Consider the following 17,431-nt stretch of genomic DNA (forward strand, 5'->3'; position numbering starts at 1 on the left):
CCCGAGGGAGGCCGCCTGATTACTAATAACATTAACATTATCACGTTAACTGTGAGAAAACGACTCACATGGGAAGGGTTTCGGCCTCTGAGCGGAGGGGGGAGTTGGCTGGGGGGGCCGTCCCGGGCCGATCTGAGACCTGCTGAGTCATAGCTGCCAGATCTGATTATGATTATCATCTGCGGAGGAAACCGGTCGGATACCGAGCAGACGAACATTTCACATATAGACCCAACCGTCTGAGCATCAGCTGCGTCTCCATCCAGTTTCCAGATCTTTTTCTTTTAATCATTGCAGATAATTCTCCCAAAAGGCAAACTCATGGTTGTGTCAAACTTTGCCAGTTGAAGAGCTTCGTGAGTCCAGAGAAAACAGGCCGACACACTGATCCAATCAGAAGGACTCTGTGGCGGAAAATGAAAGTAAACTTTATCTGAAGCTTTCTGTGACACTTTCGGCCGTGCCTTTATTTTTTTTATTGGATCTCCAAACGAATAATACATTACGAGTTTCAGTTTTGATTTTTAAACATGCGTAAAACAAAAGAAGAGAAAAAGAAAGCAACTAGAAACAGCTGACTGCAGCTCGCAAACGATCATTTACATCACAAGGAAATGAAAACTGAGGATGAGGACGAGCAGCAGCCTGAGGAGGAAGCTGCTCCGGAGTCTGCTGGTACCACGGACCAGGTGGACCAGGTGTCGGGCTCTCGGTGATGCTGATTCCCAGGAACCTGCTCCAGTGTACTTCTTCATGAGGACATGCTGATGGGATTTAAGAAATATGGCAAATATAAAACACGTGTGTATAAATACACACACATGTGAAGTAGTGTTGAAATAAATGTATAAATAAATATATAAATAATGTTTTTAGTGAGAAACAGTCCAGGTTTATCACTTCTGTTTTTTATCAGTGTAGTTGACGCTGGTTTCTAATGTGTTGCCCTGAGCGCAGACTCCCAGGCATCCCAGCAAGCTCCACCAATGAGGTGTTTCAGGTTATCAGGCGTGTCAAATTATTAAAGGCACAATGACATTACAAGACAAACAAAAGGGGGAAAACCCCTGAGCCAAAGCAGAAGAGAAATACAAACTACTATGTACGACTGTGTAAAAGATAATTCGCACAGAAACGGGAACGTAATTTAAATCAAACATAAATAAACAAGTCAATTAAGAAAATCATAATATACAAATATAACTCAAGAGATGGGATGTCTTCAGAGGAAGAAAGTGAAGTTTGATTAATTTAATTTGATCGATTTATTAATGTGATGAGACTCATAACCTTCCTGTTATGACAACACATTAATTAATAAGGAAATTAAGTAAAAATAAAATAAAATACTTGATATAAATCTAGTTTTTGCGGAAGGAACATGAGGAGGAACTACTGGGTGGAGAACTGCGTGTGAACGAGTCTCTGCCTGAGAGACTGAACTCAGGGCGCACAAAGCTGAGGCCTCAGGCACGCGCCCAGCTGTTCAACGCCCCTCTGTTGGGGCTGTCCTCGCGGCGCCAGTCCACCTGACATCACCTCAAGCCATTCATCAATTCCTGTTCACCTGTTTCTGTGTGACGTCGCTGAAGACCATCAAGTAACTCCTCCCACTTGCGTTTACCGGCACAAAGCAGGGCGCGAGTCATTTGTTACTTTTTACGTGACGTGTCGGTGGTTTCCGGCAGCGCGCGGGGCTGTCAAGAGAATCAGGTGAGGCGGAAGTGAAGAGAAGAGAGGGCTTCGCGCAGCTCACCTGTCCGCAGGTACACAAGCAGAGCGAAGAGAAAAGGAAGAAAAGAAGTGAAAGAAACAAAAGTAAGTTTATTAAAGCTGAGTCCTGCTGGCTGTTTACCTGTCCGTCTACCTGTTTACCTGTCCGTCTACCTGTGTTCTGCTTTCACAGGATCCACCGGTTCTAGCTGTGTTCTTAGTCTGTAAAGAGTTCTCACTGTAAAAATAAGACGCGTTAAAAAGTTTTTAACCCTGGTGACAAATGTCACATGGCTTCAGGTGAGGGTCTTTCAGGTTCTAGTCATCCTCGAGGAGGTTCTGGTTGTTTGTCAGGAGGTTCTGGTTGTTTGTCAGGAGGTTCTGGTTGTTTGTCAGGGGTTCTGGTTGTTTGTCAGGAGGTTCTGGTTGTTTGTCAGGAGGTTCTGGTTGTTTGTCACGGGGTTCTGGTTGTTTGTGACGGGGTTCTGGTGGTGTTTTAGGTCCTAGAAGTCTATGAGGAGATTCCTTGGAGGCGTTGTAGTGGCCTTTAAAGGGGTCCTAATGGTATTTGCGCAAGTTCTATTGGGTTTTAGGTTCTAGTCGTCTATAAGGAAGTACTAGTGGTCTTTGAGGAGCTTCTGTTGGTCCTTTAGGGGATTTTAGTGTTTGTTGACAAGGTTCTAGTAGTCTTTTAGGTTCTAGTTGTTTGTGAGGGGGTTCTAGTGCTTTGTTAGGTTCTAGTCATCTATGAGGAACTTCTGTTGGTCTTTTAGGGGATTTTAACAAGGTTCTAGTAGTCTTTTAGGTTCTAGTCGTCTATGAGGAGGTTGTCATTTTTGATGTGGTTCTAGTGGCTTAGGGGGATCTAATGGTCTTTGAGGTTGTAGTGGGCCTTTAGGATCTAGTTGTTAATAAGCGGCCACGGTCGCTCTAGTGGTCGAGGAGGAGGTTCTGTTAATCTAAGGGATCTAGCCATCTATGAGGGGGTTCTGGTGGTTCTGGTTCTAGTCATCACCAGATCAGTTAAATGATGTGTTGTTACTGTCAGATCTCATCAGACCGCACGTGTCTCATATTTTGTCCGTTTATGTTAAATACAAAATACCGAACGAAGACGTGATGGATTCCACACTGCCGTCGGCACGGCAACGCTCCTGCTGGAGCTCGTTAGCGTTAACGAGCTGTCATTAGCGGTTCATCAGCTCCTCTCTGATCGAGTTTGGGCTCGGGGGCCTGTGATTGATTAATTAGTCATTTAGCAGGTAATTGGCAGGGGGTTTGAGAGGCATCGTCATGGCGACAGAGACGACGTCACAGCTCCCTCAGTGTGGGAGATTCATTTCTGTCTCATTTAAATTAATGACATTTTAATCAGAAGGCCTTTAATTACTTCATGAGGAAGTCGACGAAACTCCATTCACATTTATTTTCAGACCCGCGTCGCCTCTCAGCGAGCTAATCAGCCGCTAAATGACGGAGTCACGACACGCCATCGCAAGACAGTATGCTTCGTCTTTAATGACTCTTCATCACGCGTTCATCCGTCCTTCTCCAGAAACACCAAGATACATTTAATTAGCTACTGTTTTTTACTTCTGACAGTTGTAGACATTAGAACCTCCTTATCCAGTAGAACCTCCTCAAAGACCGCTAGAACCTCCTCATAGATGACTAGAACCTAAAAGACCATTAGAACCTAATCAGAAATGAATGGAACCTCCTCTTAGACGACCACAACCTAAAACATCACTGGAACCTCCTCAAAGGCGATTAGAACATTTTGAAAGATGCCGAGAACCTCCTAGAAGACGACTAGAACCCCCTTAACGAAGACTAGAACCTCCTCAGAGACCAATAGAAACTCCTCATGGACGAATATACCATAAAAGATCACTAGAACCTCCTCATAGATAACAAGAACCTAGAAGATCATTAAAACCTCCGCAAAGACCACTAGAACCCCATCATAGACTACTAGAACGTCCTCTTAGACCACTAGAACGTCCTCAGAGACAAATAGACCGTAAAAGACCACTAGAACCTCCTCAGCCACTGTGTTAAAGATGACTATAACCAAATGAAAGACAACTGGCGGTCGTAGCTCAGATGGTGGAGCAGGTCTGCCGTTAATTGTAAGGTTGGTGGTTCAGTCACAAACCTGTAGAGTCTGAACTATGTGGACTTGTCCTGCCTGAGGACTGATTGGGTTCTTACAGGATGATCCCAGTTTATTAGAACTGCGGTCTTATTGTTGTGGTTTTGTCCATTTTCCTCTAGCGCCACCATGAGGTTCACATTTGTGGTTTTAAGTGAAGCGTCTCAGCAGCTGCTGGACTGTGACGAGACGTGCTTCATTGTTCATGCTCCCCTCAGGATGAACTGTAATAACGCTGCTGATCCTCTGACTTTCCATCCAGCGCCACCATCAGGTCGACATGTTAACGTGTCCGACACTTTGGTTTCTGACCAAATACCTGCAGAGCTGATGACCTTGTGTTTACTGCTAATTAGGTAATGTTAGCATGCTAACACACTAAACTAAGATGAGGAACACGGTAAACATTAAACCAGCTAAACCACTCTGAGCATGTTAGCATGCTAACACGCTAAACTAAGATGGGGAACACGGTAAACATTATACCTGCTAAACCACTGTGAGCCTGTTAGCATGCTAACACGCTACACTAAGATGGGGAACACGGTAAACATTATACCTGCTAAACCACTCTGAGCCTGTTAGCATGCTAACACGCTACACTAAGATGGGGAACACGGTAAACATTATACCAGCTAAACCACTCTGAGCATGTTAGCATGCTAACACGCTAAACTAAGATGGGGAACACGGTAAACATTATACCAGCTAAACCACTGTGAGTCTGTTAGTATGCTAACATGCTAAACTGAGATGGGGAACACGGTAAACATTATACCTGCTAAACCACTCTGAGCCTGTTAGCATGCTAACACGCTACACTAAGATGGGGAACACGGTAAACATTATACCTGCTAAACCACTCTGAGCATGTTAGCATGCTAACACGCTAAACTAAGATGGGGAACACGGTAAACATTATACCTGCTAAACCACTCTGAGCATGTTAGCATGCTAACACGCTAAACTAAGATGGGGAACACGGTAAACATTATACCAGCTAAACCACTGTGAGTCTGTTAGTATGCTAACATGCTAAACTGAGATGGGGAACACGGTAAACATTATACCTGCTAAACCACTCTGAGCCTGTTAGCATGCTAACACGCTACACTAAGATGGGGAACACGGTAAACATTATACCTGCTAAACCACTCTGAGCATGTTAGCATGCTGACTTTAGCATTTAGCTGAAAACGCAGCTGTTTGTAGCCTCACAGAGCTGCTAGCGTGGCTGTAGACTCTAACAAACAAACAAATGGGACTCTTTTAAAGGAAGTGATATGTTCTGGTTTGAAACCAGTGATCCTGTCATTTAGCTTCCTGTTTCTGCTTTAAGAGTCACGCAGCAGAGACCGGTCTGCCAACATGCCGCCTGCCAGCACATTCCTAACACATGACACAACGACACACTGAGCCCGAACATCCCATCCTCAGCTGAGCTACAACGCGCTAACAAAGCTGTGCTTCTGCAGCATGAATACATCCGTCAGACTCCAGCACACCGTCCAGCCGCAGCCGGAGGCCACAGCAACATTCACGATGCTAAATGTCAGAATTATAAGACAAATCAAACACATACTGGGTTTTTTTTTTTATATATGTCATCCAAAAATATCTTATTTGGTGAAAGGATGATGGCGCTGAATGCGACGAAGCAGCAGATGGATGAGTGTTACAGGCTCAGTTGATAAATCGAAAGAATGCGTTGGCAACTATTTCGACTAATTGTCATTTTTCAAGCAAACGTTTGCTGGTTCCAGCTGCTGAAGGGTGAAGTCAGTTATAATAGTAAATGAATTTGACTCTGTCTTTTGGACAAAACGAATCTGAAGACGTCACTCTGAGCTCTTCGCTTTCTGACGCCGTGTAGACTGATCAGTCGGGAGAAATCTGCTTTTTAGAAACGATTACCTCACAGTCCACGTCTGTCTGTTCTACCAATAAAAACCCTCACAATCAGAGCTTTCTAGAAAGTTTGCTCAGCTTTTATTGGCACAGATGTGGATCCGATAAGATCAATTCAAGCCAACAAGGAGCTCATTGACGAGTGGTGCGACTCCTCGCTTTGACAAAGGTTTTAGTTTTACGTGTGGCTGAAAAGTGAAAAAATTGTGTAGCTTTTGGGAGCAGCGCTGAATGAGCCGTTGATGTTTTAATAAACCATATAATTTGTGTGTTTGCAGTGAGTAACCCCATCCCGTCCAACCTCAAGTCGGAGGCGAAGAAAGCCGCCAAGATCCTGAGAGAGTTCACTGAAATCTCCAACAGGAACGGACCCGACAAACTCATCCCCGGTAAAAAAAAGAAAGCTGCCCTGTCCTTCACTGCACCGTCAGGGAGGGAGGAAGAGCATGGCGCAGGGTAGAAAGAGCACTTAAAATCAGTAAGCTGTAGTTTAGTGGATTTTACAGTAACCAGCGGAAAGCGAAGTACAAATCTGAGGTGCTTGTACTTCGCTGGAGTATTTCCATTTTCTGCTACTTGACTGCGTCTCAGAGGGGAGGACTTTACTCTTTACTGCTCTGCGTTTTATTTAAGTTTAGTTACTCTGCAGATTCAGCCCATTAATACAAAATATAAAGTCAATTATGATGCATTATAAGAGATGAAGCTGCCCAGCAGAATATAAAGGCATTAAAATGAGCTCCACCTTCAGCAGCTGCAACACTAAAGCGACGAACACATCTGGAATTACAATCCAATAATATATTATTATTATTATTATTATTATTATTATTATTATACGCAGCTGCGCACTAAAACTGTAAATTCACTCAACTTTTCGAAACACTTTTGGTGTTTTCGTCATGCATTCACAACCAAAGTAAAGCACTACACGTGTGTTTCCTTGTGTGTATTCAGTGATGGAGGAGTGATTGATTTGTGTGTGTGTGTGTGTGTGTGTGTGTGTGTGTTGCAGCTCATGTGATAGCGAAGGCGGAGGGTCTGGCCATCATCTCCGTCATCAAGGCCGGCTTCATGATCACCGCCAGAGGAGGCAGCGGCATCGTCATCGCCAGACTGGCCGACAGACGTAAGACCCCACGCGCCTGTCTGTCAAATCTAACTGAATCTGAGGTCAGGGGTCAGAGGTCAGGGGTCAGTATCTGGCGGGGATTCAGGCGCTCCATCCCTCCTGAGGTGACCTCATTATTTTTGGGACATGTTGTGCAGCCATGGTGACAAACAGACTCCCTCAGATCTCCCTGCAGCGCTGGGAGCGGCGGCGTGCAGTCATCTGATGTGTTGTTGTTGGCCGTTAATCACTCGTCCGGCGGTGGCAGCTCTGGCTCTTGCGGATGTCGCCAAAAGCCGCCGAGGATCACACGGCCCGGACGCCTCGCCACGTCTGCAGGGCTTTTTGCTGGTTTTCCGGTTTGTCAGATTAAAGTAGCAGTTCAACCAAATCTCACAACGCCGGCGGCAATAAAAACAAGAGCAATGAATTCTTGATTTACCGTCCAGATCTTATCGGCGTGAACAAACGCAGCACGGAGTCATATAAAGATATTAAAGACAGGTTTTGTTATGGAGCCTGATGGCATCTGATAGTCAACAGTGAGCAGAGAAGGACACGGAAATACGAAGGCAGCGGAGGGAAGGAGGAAGTCCAGGATGCCTGTCTTATATTTAATAGCTCAAAACTTCATTTCTTCGTTAAGTCTGACTTACAAAGAAGTGCAAACCTCTGTCCTCGTCTAAACTAGCTAACGGGGAACGCGTGTCTCGTCCTGCTGAGGTCTTAGCGCTGCCTCCCATGTTAGGCTCTCCTTTCTGTGATCAGATCCGCATGATTTACACACCTGATCGACGGAGAGATCAGGTGTGTAATAGATCAGGTGTAGCTATTTTTATTTCTTTGTCTCCATCTGATGCTAAGGAAGCGATCAGCCTGAAGGCTCGCTCGTTACACGGATACTTCAGTAATCAATAACTTGGCACCAAATATTGATTTACCTGATTTTTAAAAAAATGGGTTTTTGTGACGGGACTTCTTTCTGCGGATTGACATGATTGGACTCTGTGATCAGGTCTGCGTCCATAGCAACGGTCTGCTCTTCAGAAATAACGTAGGATGCCGTAATTGACCGATCAGAATCGAGTATTCAACAAAGCCGTGTAATGACATCACAATAATGGTAGTATATCACACAAGATTATTAATCTTAACCTTATAATCTTTCTGTGATCGATCATCTTGGGGCTCTGTGTGACCTTTTATGTGACTCGTGCAGCTTTAACTTCTTTTTAAGGGGAAATATAAACAAACAAAAGCTTCTTTAAAACATGCACTGTGGCTGGAAGTGTTTCAGCCCTGAGAAGTACTAAATAATATTAATAAACTTTATTTATGCAGCATATAAAACAAAGATACAGAGAGCTTTATGCAATTGAACGAGGATTAAAACATTTTAGTTTCAATACCAAACAACAACGCGAGATAAAAGCAGTACTACTACTACTAATAAAACAGATAAGACATGTTGGAAATAAAACAGTGTGCTGGCATTAATACAAGTATTTTTTTAAAGATGTCACTGATTCTGCAGTCTCCCTGTAGAGCTGCATTAGACACCGACAACCTGAGAGGCGAAACTCAGGGCACAAATCACTCGCTGCTTATTGCTGTTTCTGTATGATGCAGGCAGTACGTAACATCTCCTCATACTTTCTTATTTCTTTAGTAAGAGGAGTCACTGAACGATTAATTAAAAAGAGAGAAAACACAGCAGCAACCATCGTCACTGTGTTTGTGTTCAGGCTGGTCGGCGCCGTCTGCCATCGGCATCGCTGGTCTGGGAGGAGGCTTCGAGATCGGGGTGGAGGTGAGTGATCACATACAACTTTTACAAAATCCGCCCTTTCTATTTACATTTTATAGAATAAGGAAGATCTGTGTCAACAATGCTCAGTGTATACAAAGTGAAATAAAAACGCTAAATGTAATATACAGTGCTGTGAAAAAGTGATTCCCCCCTAAACCTAATAACTGGTTGCTCCACCCTTAGCAGTAACAACTGCAATCAAGCGTTTGCGATAACTTGCAGTGAGTCTTTTACAGCGCTGTGGAGGATTTTCGGCCCGCTCATCTTTGCAGAATTGTTGTAATTCAGCCACATTGGAGGGTTTTCGAGCATGAACTGCCTTTTTAAGGTCCTGCCACAGCATCTCAATAGGATTCAGGTCAGGACTTTGACTAGGCCACTCCAAAGTCTTCATTTTGTTCTTCTTCAGCCATTCAAAGACCCCACAACAACATCCAGAGAGCTGCAGGCCTCACTTGCCTCAGTTAAGGTCAGCGTTCATGACTCCACCATAAGAAAGAGACAAAAATGGCCTGAATGGCAGAGCTCCAAGATGAAAACCACTGCTGAGCAAAAAGAACATCAAGGCTCGTCTCATTTTTGCCAGAAAACATCTTCATGATCTCCAAGACTTTTGGGAAAATACTCTGTGGACTGATGAGACAAAAGCTGAACTTTTTGGAAGGTGTGTGTCCCATTACATCTGGCATAAAAGTAACGCCGCATTTCAGAAAAAGAACATCATACCAACAGTAAAATATGGTGGTGGTAGTGTGATGGTCTGGGGCTTGTTTTTGTGCCCAGTCTCTTTCTTATGGTGGAGCCATGAACACTGACCTTAACTGACGCAAGTGAGGCCTGCATGTGTATATTATTATAAATGATATGCATTAAAAGCTGTGGAGAAAAGTGCATCTATGAAACAATATGAAACGTTCACTAGTGTTAAACACTAAATATAAAGCACAGACATTATATTGCATCATACTGCAACAGCAAAAATAGGAGTTCACAGCAGTGGGTGAGTTTGTTCAAATGATCTTTACTGTTCTGGGTTTGATTTTCAAGCAACACACATCGCAAAAAAACATACATTTTACCAAGTCAGTATCATATACAGTTGTTGTTTTTTATTATTATAAACATAACTGCAAGTGAATGACACTTTATTCTAGAAAACTGTCTCAATCAAATCGATCTGTTTAGGAAACAGGCAGCAATGAATACAAGAATTAATGTGAGTAAAGTGGCCGACCGTGTGCGGATCAACCACATTGGCTGATTATTAAACTACTTAAACTACTAGTTTTTCAGATAAATCCTTCACTTTCCATCAGTCGGCTGTCAAACATAAGATAGCAGAGTATTTCTGGCACAACTTCACCTTCCAAGGTGCGTGGGAGAAGTGACAAAAGTCTGAAGAGGTCAAAACTTCAGCAACACTCAAAGTATAAAGAGCAACGTCACTGCGAGACCGACGACGTTCGCCGATGAGCCTGGAGCCAAAACGCACCGGTCTCGCCGTAAAGTTGATCTTTATGCTACAAGTGTTGGTGTCAAACTTCAGATGTCAGATTGTCCTCGAGAACATGAATAAATAAGTGTTTATCTCTGGAACTCCCTCAGGTGTCTGACCTGGTGATCATCCTGAACCAGCGGAGGGCCGTCGAGGCGTTCACGAAGGGCGGCAACCTGACGCTGGGCGGGAACTGCACCGTCGCCGTGGGACCCGTGGGCAGGTGAGCACCTGCACTCTCTCTGTCTGTCTGTCTCTTAATTGCCTCTAATCGTACTTTACTTTTGAAGTAAATTATGGTTTATGTTTTAATGCTTTACTCTGCCTCGAGATTTATGAGCCGTTTGTGTTTTGAGGCCTGAAGCAGAAACACAAACTAATTCAGTGTCTGTTAAACCTTTTGACAGATACAACATCAGACGTGATTAACTGTCATTTATGCGTTCAAGGTTTTAGAATAAGGAGGTCAGTGTTGTTTCACGGCAGTTTGACAGGTTTTGGCGAGCGCGTGTGTTTGTTGGCAGATGTGTGTGGGTGTGGCCAGGTATTTGACTTGCAGGTAAATGCTGACATCATAATAGCTGTTAACTAAGTGAGCTGCAGACAGAATGAAAATAAGGTGAGCTGTGATGTTGACCTGAATTTGTCTGGACTTCAACCAAAACTACAGTTTTTACAACAATTACATGCGTGGAGACACATTTATGGTATCGTGGCTCAGCTTTTCAGAAACGACTCTTAAATATACCCTAGATGAGAAAATATCAAAGGAAGCCTGGAAGAGAGACAGGACTTTCTAAACAGAATAACAGAGGACCAAGGATCCTGCCTTGTGGAACACCACAGAGCAATGGCGGCGCAACACGAGTTCAGAGCATCAGCTGTTTGTGACGTGTACAAAAAAGGTACAACAGTGCAATTAAATTAGTTCTCCACTGATTTAACATCACTCAGACTCACGGTGGACAGGTTTTAAGCAAAGGATCAAAACCAGAGTCTGGCGCCTACATTACCCACAATGCAACTCAACCACCGACAGTTGGGTGTGAGATTGGGGTGCGTTATGCTAGTAGTGGCTAATGTAGCCTGGAGCAGGGATGAGGAGCTACGGACGTCTGCTAAACTCACTTCTATCTAACGCCACATCAACAGATTTCATCTTCAAGCTTGTAGTCTTCAGCCCCGACCGACGCTGACTCAAGTGACATCACTTGAGGACATTTAGAGACACTTAAGGCTCTATACGACTTGTTTCATATATGCTGCAGAACTCACCTGGAAAGTCATCGTTAAGGACGTACTGACTGGTACAAACCAAATAAACAGTCATAGAGCAGAACAATGGCGAATAGAAACAAAGTCCAACATAAACTACTTGAACAAAGGTAGGACATTATTCAAACCCGTCTCCCAGACAGTTATCATCACAAAGCACAGGTGTTTTCATATTGTCTATATATCTGTGTTGTCTGCCTTGGTATTGTTTAATCTGCTGGATAAGAAGCTGTTTGATGTATGTACAGCAGCGTATACGTATTCGTGTCAGATGCAGTTTTTGCTTATTTGTGCGGGTTTTGTGCTCTTTTTTCTGGTTAATTCTAGTAAGACTATATAACGAAGGTTATATATTACATGTGTTGTTGTGTTCTTAGGCTGAAAGGTGCTCGTCTATAGAAAGGGACACCTGGGCCGCTGTGATGTTGTTCCACTACTGCCACAGAGATAATGGCGTCCTTCATCTTTCTGTCTTTCAGGAACGTGGAGGCTGACGTGGCTCTCCGCAGCACAGCGGCGGTCTTCACCTACTGTAGATCCAGAGGTTTGTTTGCTGGTATTTCTCTGGAGGGATCCGGACTGATCGAACGCAAAGAAACCAACCGCAAGTACGGACAAGAACCGTCTCTCCGTTCACTTCACAGCGCGCGTTTCTGTGAACATACGTGTTATCAAATATGGGATTATTTGTGCGTTTACGGCTGCAGGTTCTACTCCCAAGACATCCGTGCATCGGCCATCTTGAACGGCGACGTGGAGCCGCCGTCAGCGTGCTACGACCTCTACCACATCCTGGAAACCTACACTGAGGCCTACACTGCCGACTGGACCAGCAAGAACCTGCGTCCAAAGGTAAACTAGACGCTCTGCTACCCAGGTTTCTCTGCCTGCGCCCAGTGATGGCGCTCTCAATGCTCCGCAACAAATACATCATTTTAATGGTACAATTATCGAGGAAAACATCATCTGTACCCTCACCGCTTGTGATTCTTTAGTCTTTGCTCTCGCGCGTTGTCGTTCTCAGTGCTGGAAGGTAACTTTTATTAAGCTAAAATTCAGATTTTCTGTCTGTGGAAGCTGAGCTTAACCTCGGGATGCTTTCAGGTACAGATTTCATTCAAACTTGAAACGGTGACGTGGACCTTTTCAACCGTCATCCCGCTTTTCGAGGCCTTTTTTTAGGGTTTTTGAAAAATCCCAGTGTGCATTTTCAGCTTCCAGCTTTCCTAGAAATACATTTCAGCTGGCACACACACTTCCTTTTTGTCTCTCTCTCTCTTTCCAGTTGTCTCTTCGTCCATCCAGACCTCCTGCTCCACCTCAGCAGAGACCGGCAACCAGCTACCAGCAGCCAGCGGCCAACACTGGTAACGCCTCACTAAAATAAGCGTTTTGCTCGTCGATGTGAGACGTAAACAGAGTGTAACGATCTGCGTGTGTGTGCAGGTGCGGGTACAGGAAGTCATAACGCCCTCTACCCGAGCATCTCTGTATATAAATCTGAGACCTCAGGTGAGTTTTACCTTCCTCCATCTTGCAAACAGGTACAGCTGTGCATGTTACCTCCTCTGCTCCTCCTTTCCTTCTGTGCCACCTCCGTTCCTTCACTATGAACTAATTTCCTTACTTCTTTCCTCCTCTTTTCCTTCATTACTCCCTACTTTCCTTCTTTACCTCTACATATACCTCTATCACCTCCTCTCCTTTTTCACCTCCTCCTCCGTTCCTTCACTATGAACTAATTTCCTTACTTCTTTCCTCCTCTACCTCCTTCTTTTCCTTCCTCCCTTCTTTACTTTGCCTCCTCCTGTCTTTCTTTACGTCAGTCTTTCCTTCCCTGCCACATACTTTCCTTCGTTACCTCGACATTTCCCTCTCTATCGCCTCCTTTCCTTTCTGCAGTCTTTGACAGATGATGAGAGATCAGTGTTTTCATTGCTACACTAGCTCACCACAACACACACAGTGTGTCAGAAGATGGAAGTTAAGGTGTGTGTTTGTACTCAGGTCTGGTATTAACTTGCGACCTTGATGAAGCAGCCAATATCAACAAACACGACTCATCAATAATCCTGCTGTTTGCTGTGTGTGTGTGTGAGCTGTACATTAACAGCGTTCATTGTCGGGCTTAAACACACAAACCGGCAGTATTAAAAAGGCTGCAGCTCTCTCTAATGGCCACATAACCAACCTGCAACTGCAGAAACACACCAGACAAAACAGACATGCACGCATTTATGCAAGCAAGAAGAGGGGAAACAACAACAAAATATTCAGTTTATGATGATAATAAACAGCAAAAATAAATTAATCGATTATCAGAACAGATGCAGATTAATTTGCTGTAATCAGTTCAGTTCTATACTCGAGTTATTGTTGAGATTTCTGTCTCTGCACTTGAGTGTTGACAGACTTTTTACTGTGTTTTCTCTTCTGTTTCAGGTCAGTTCGCCTCCAGAAACTCTCAAAGCTACGGTACGACAAAACTGAAGCCGGTGTTTAAACTAACTAACATCAAAATCAATAGGACGGTGTCGTCCCTCATTCGTCCAGGAGTGATCCATCGTAGAAAAGGTTTCAGTCGTAGTCGTCTGGACGCTGTTTTCAGAATCAAGACGTTTCGGCTCCCATCCGGAAGTCATTCTCAAATGTGAAAAAATGGACTGTCTGGAAAAACTACAAAGGATCTTTAGACAGCACGATGTTCCTGTTTTCTTTAAACCAGGCAACACTTTAAGACTCGTTCACCCTAAGGACAAGATGCCCACACAGAAACAGAGCAATGTAGTTTACTCCATTCAGTGCAGTGAGGAAAACTGCAAAGAACGGTACACAGGCGAGACCAAACAGCCGCTTCACAAAAGACTTGATCAGCACAGACGACACGCTAACTCAGGATTGCAGAGCGCCGTGCGTTTACATCTAAAAGCTACAAACCGCACATTTGAAGACAGCGAGGTGAAGAGTCTAAGTAGAGAGAAGAGTTGGTTTGAACGGGGCGTCAAAGAAGCCATTTTTGTGAAAAAAGAGAACCCCTCTTTGAACAGAAATGGTGGTCTGAGATTCAACCTGCCCAAAGTTTACCACAGTGTATTAACACCTTGGTCACGCCAATCACATGCTAATCAGGTACTTAACAGTGATGAGGGAGGTGCAGCCAGAAAACAATAGGCCTGATTACTGATTACTGGGCCATCATGGAAACTATTAGGTCAGTTTCAGGTGAAACTAGCTAATCAACAGATACTCAGGTAGACTCCTCCCTGAGGGCGGGGCTTATGTAACACAGAGTAGCTTAAATTTCTGAGTTCTCAGACCATTTTTCACAATTGAGAATGACTTCCGGATGGGAGCCGAAACGTCTTGATTCTGAAAACAGTGTCCAGACGACTGCGACTGAAACCTTTTCTACGATCAAAATCAATATATAATCAATATATATCATGGCTGAGAGAGCGCGACAACCTGCAGCTTAAGAAAACAAAAAGCACAAAAAATGACTGAAACGAATCTCAAAATAATAAAAAAAATAAAAGCGTAATTTTTCTGGTGGATTAATTAAAACGACATTTTTCTTTTCCTCCAGGTGGAGGGTCGTCAGTGGGCGGGGCCAGCGGGCAGCTGGTCGTCACGGCAACCCACCCGTTCACGGGGCAGCAGCCCGGCGATCTGAGCTTCGTCCCCGGCGACCGCATCACCGTCATCACCAGCACCGACTCCCAGTACGACTGGTGGGAGGGACAGCTGGGCGACGGGCGAGTCGGGATCTTCCCCGCCAACTTCGTCACGTACTGACTGCTGCCCCGCGGTGGTCTGGAGGAGGAACTGCAGCTACGCGACATTTTCTACGGGAAGCGGGAGGGGTCGAGTCAAATACTTTAAGGTTTGGGTAGCATTTTAGAGCTGCAATGATCAGTCGATTAATTGATTAGTCAATTGAAAGAAAATTAATCTAACAATTTTGAGCGTCGATTAATCATTTAAGTAATTTTTTCAAGCTAAAACACCAAACATTTGATGTTTTTAGGTTCTCCAATGTGGGAATTTGCCGGTTTTCTTGGTGTGATATTATAGCAGAAAGTCACATGATGACGTTACGTTGCGATCTGGGATACTTTGATGGATATTTCTCACTGTTTTCTGATGTTTTATAGACAAAATTAATCGATTAATCAAGAGCAGATTAGTCGATTAATGAAAATAATCATTAGTTGCAGCCCCACTTTATTTTACAGCGCTGTAATTTCCTACTAATTTTTCTTTAAAGAACTATATAAACTTTAGGCATTTCGTTAAAAAAACTCAATTTAAACAAAACTAAATATTAATTTATTATTATTTTTTCTTCCATATGTGTTGAATTTTATGCCTATAGACAAAATTCACTTTTTTTATATGTTCAACTGACCTGCTAGCTTTTAATTAAAATTGACTAATTAAAAATGTCCCTTTTGTTCTTTACAGGAAACTTCTTGGAAATAATCACAAATTTACAGAATTAAAACGTTACCACGTTTGTTTTTTCATGACCATGAAAAAACAATCATAAATAATGTCTAAGTAAAAACTTTATAACATTTACATCAGAATTGTTTTATATTTATTTTAAAAAGTAAAAAAATCATTTTTTTTTTTTTTTTAAAAAGCCACAAAAATGTATTTTCCACATTAATAGTCCAAACTTTTATTTCACACTCGAGCTGCCAACAAATTAAGTTAAAATATTAAACTTGATCTGGTTCAAAAACAATTAAAATGAAGAAATATTAATAATTTTGGGCACATCTGTTAAAACTGTTCAGTGTTGAGTTCAGGGAGCGTCGGACATCTCAACGCCCACCGACACCGTGGCACTTTGTTCAGACGGTGATTTTTGTTTGTTCGTTATGTGTTTGTGTTTATTTAACTGGTTATTGTGGAGGTGATGGTCGGGTAACTGCAGTCTTTCACCCAAAATATCTTTCCTTTCACTAAATACTTTAAAATAAAAGCACTTTTCAAATTGGATGAAGGTTATTTTCTAAATTGAATTTTAGAAGCAAAACTTTCAGGTAAAGATTTTGTCACTTCTCTTCACTGCGTTCGTATCAAACAGTATTTAAAAGCTTCACTTCTGGGATCTGTTACTGTCTGCACCTTTAAAGATGTCTCCTCAGCAGTAAACGGGACGTAGGTGGCGTAAAGTATTTTTGGACACTTGTATCTGTTTATAGTTTATATATAATGATGATGATGATTGTTTAAGATGACAGCAGGTGTATTCTGTCACTTTAATTAAAATAATCAGGGTGTTTTGGGAATTGTTTTTACACATCAGAGATTGTTTAAGGATCATAAATAAATCTAAAAACTTTGCTTGTATTTCTGCTCATTTTTGTCCATTTTGTCAAAGTAAGTCCAAATATCTGTACAATATCTAAAAGATATGGAAAGATAATTCTGTGGAGTGACACTTAAAGCAGATCAAACATAAACTTGTTCAGTATTTTATGTTGAAGATGGTGTCAAAGAGCCAGTTTTGGTGCTTTTAGTCAGCCTTTTTAAAGTTTTAAACCGCCCTCGAGGCTCTAAAGAAAGTGTCGGAAGATCATTTATACATATTTATTCAATGTTTGTTAAAGCCAAACGCTCTCTAATCCAACTCAAAACCTGCATTACTCCAAAAACAGTTTTCAGGTGTCACTTCTTCTATGTGATAAATATAACAAAACCTGCAGAAATGTCCAAAAAAACCCCATCTAAAATAACAAAGTTTTGTCTGTGTGAAAGATGTCAGACACTTACATGCGATGCTTTCACCTGATTTAACAGGATTTATCAATAGAAAATATCTAGTTTGTGTCAGCAGAGTGATTTTTTACAGTTCCTTATGTGTCCTGCAGAGAGCGCTGCGACTGCAGGACTGAGCTCTGACCTGACTGTGGTGTTACTGCTGTCGCATGCTGCACCAAACCTACAGCACGA

The 17,431-nt window shown here is 42.9% G+C and overlaps 1 protein-coding gene across 2 annotated transcripts; it reads left to right on the forward strand.

The window, feature by feature from the left end:
- Positions 1 to 1,663: 1,663 nt before the first annotated feature.
- On the forward strand, positions 1,664 to 16,828 carry sh3yl1 (SH3 and SYLF domain containing 1). Of its 2 annotated transcripts, XM_044187610.1 has the most exons (11): positions 1,664 to 1,818; positions 6,055 to 6,165; positions 6,792 to 6,905; positions 8,633 to 8,697; positions 10,303 to 10,415; positions 11,947 to 12,075; positions 12,175 to 12,319; positions 12,753 to 12,834; positions 12,914 to 12,979; positions 13,910 to 13,942; positions 15,054 to 16,828. In XM_044187610.1, coding segments are annotated over exons 1-11 (1,068 nt in total). In that variant the 5' UTR covers positions 1,664 to 1,817; the 3' UTR covers positions 15,263 to 16,828. The 2 variants fall into 2 exon arrangements, with proteins under 2 accessions (XP_044043545.1, XP_044043546.1); XM_044187611.1 differs by lacking the exon at positions 6,055 to 6,165 and having other exon boundaries at positions 1,673 to 1,818.
- Positions 16,829 to 17,431: the final 603 nt, after the last annotated feature.

Source organism: Siniperca chuatsi, linkage group LG24, assembly GCF_020085105.1.
Source record: "Siniperca chuatsi isolate FFG_IHB_CAS linkage group LG24, ASM2008510v1, whole genome shotgun sequence".
Classification (NCBI taxonomy): domain Eukaryota; kingdom Metazoa; phylum Chordata; class Actinopteri; order Centrarchiformes; family Sinipercidae; genus Siniperca; species Siniperca chuatsi.

Bases quoted from the DNA above. Each gene is read 5' to 3' on its own strand.
- sh3yl1 (XM_044187610.1), top strand. The intron at 12,076-12,174 runs GTACGGACAAGA...TTACGGCTGCAG, and splicing joins CGCAAAGAAACCAACCGCAA to GTTCTACTCCCAAGACATCC. The intron at 12,320-12,752 runs GTAAACTAGACG...CTCTCTTTCCAG, and splicing joins GCAAGAACCTGCGTCCAAAG to TTGTCTCTTCGTCCATCCAG.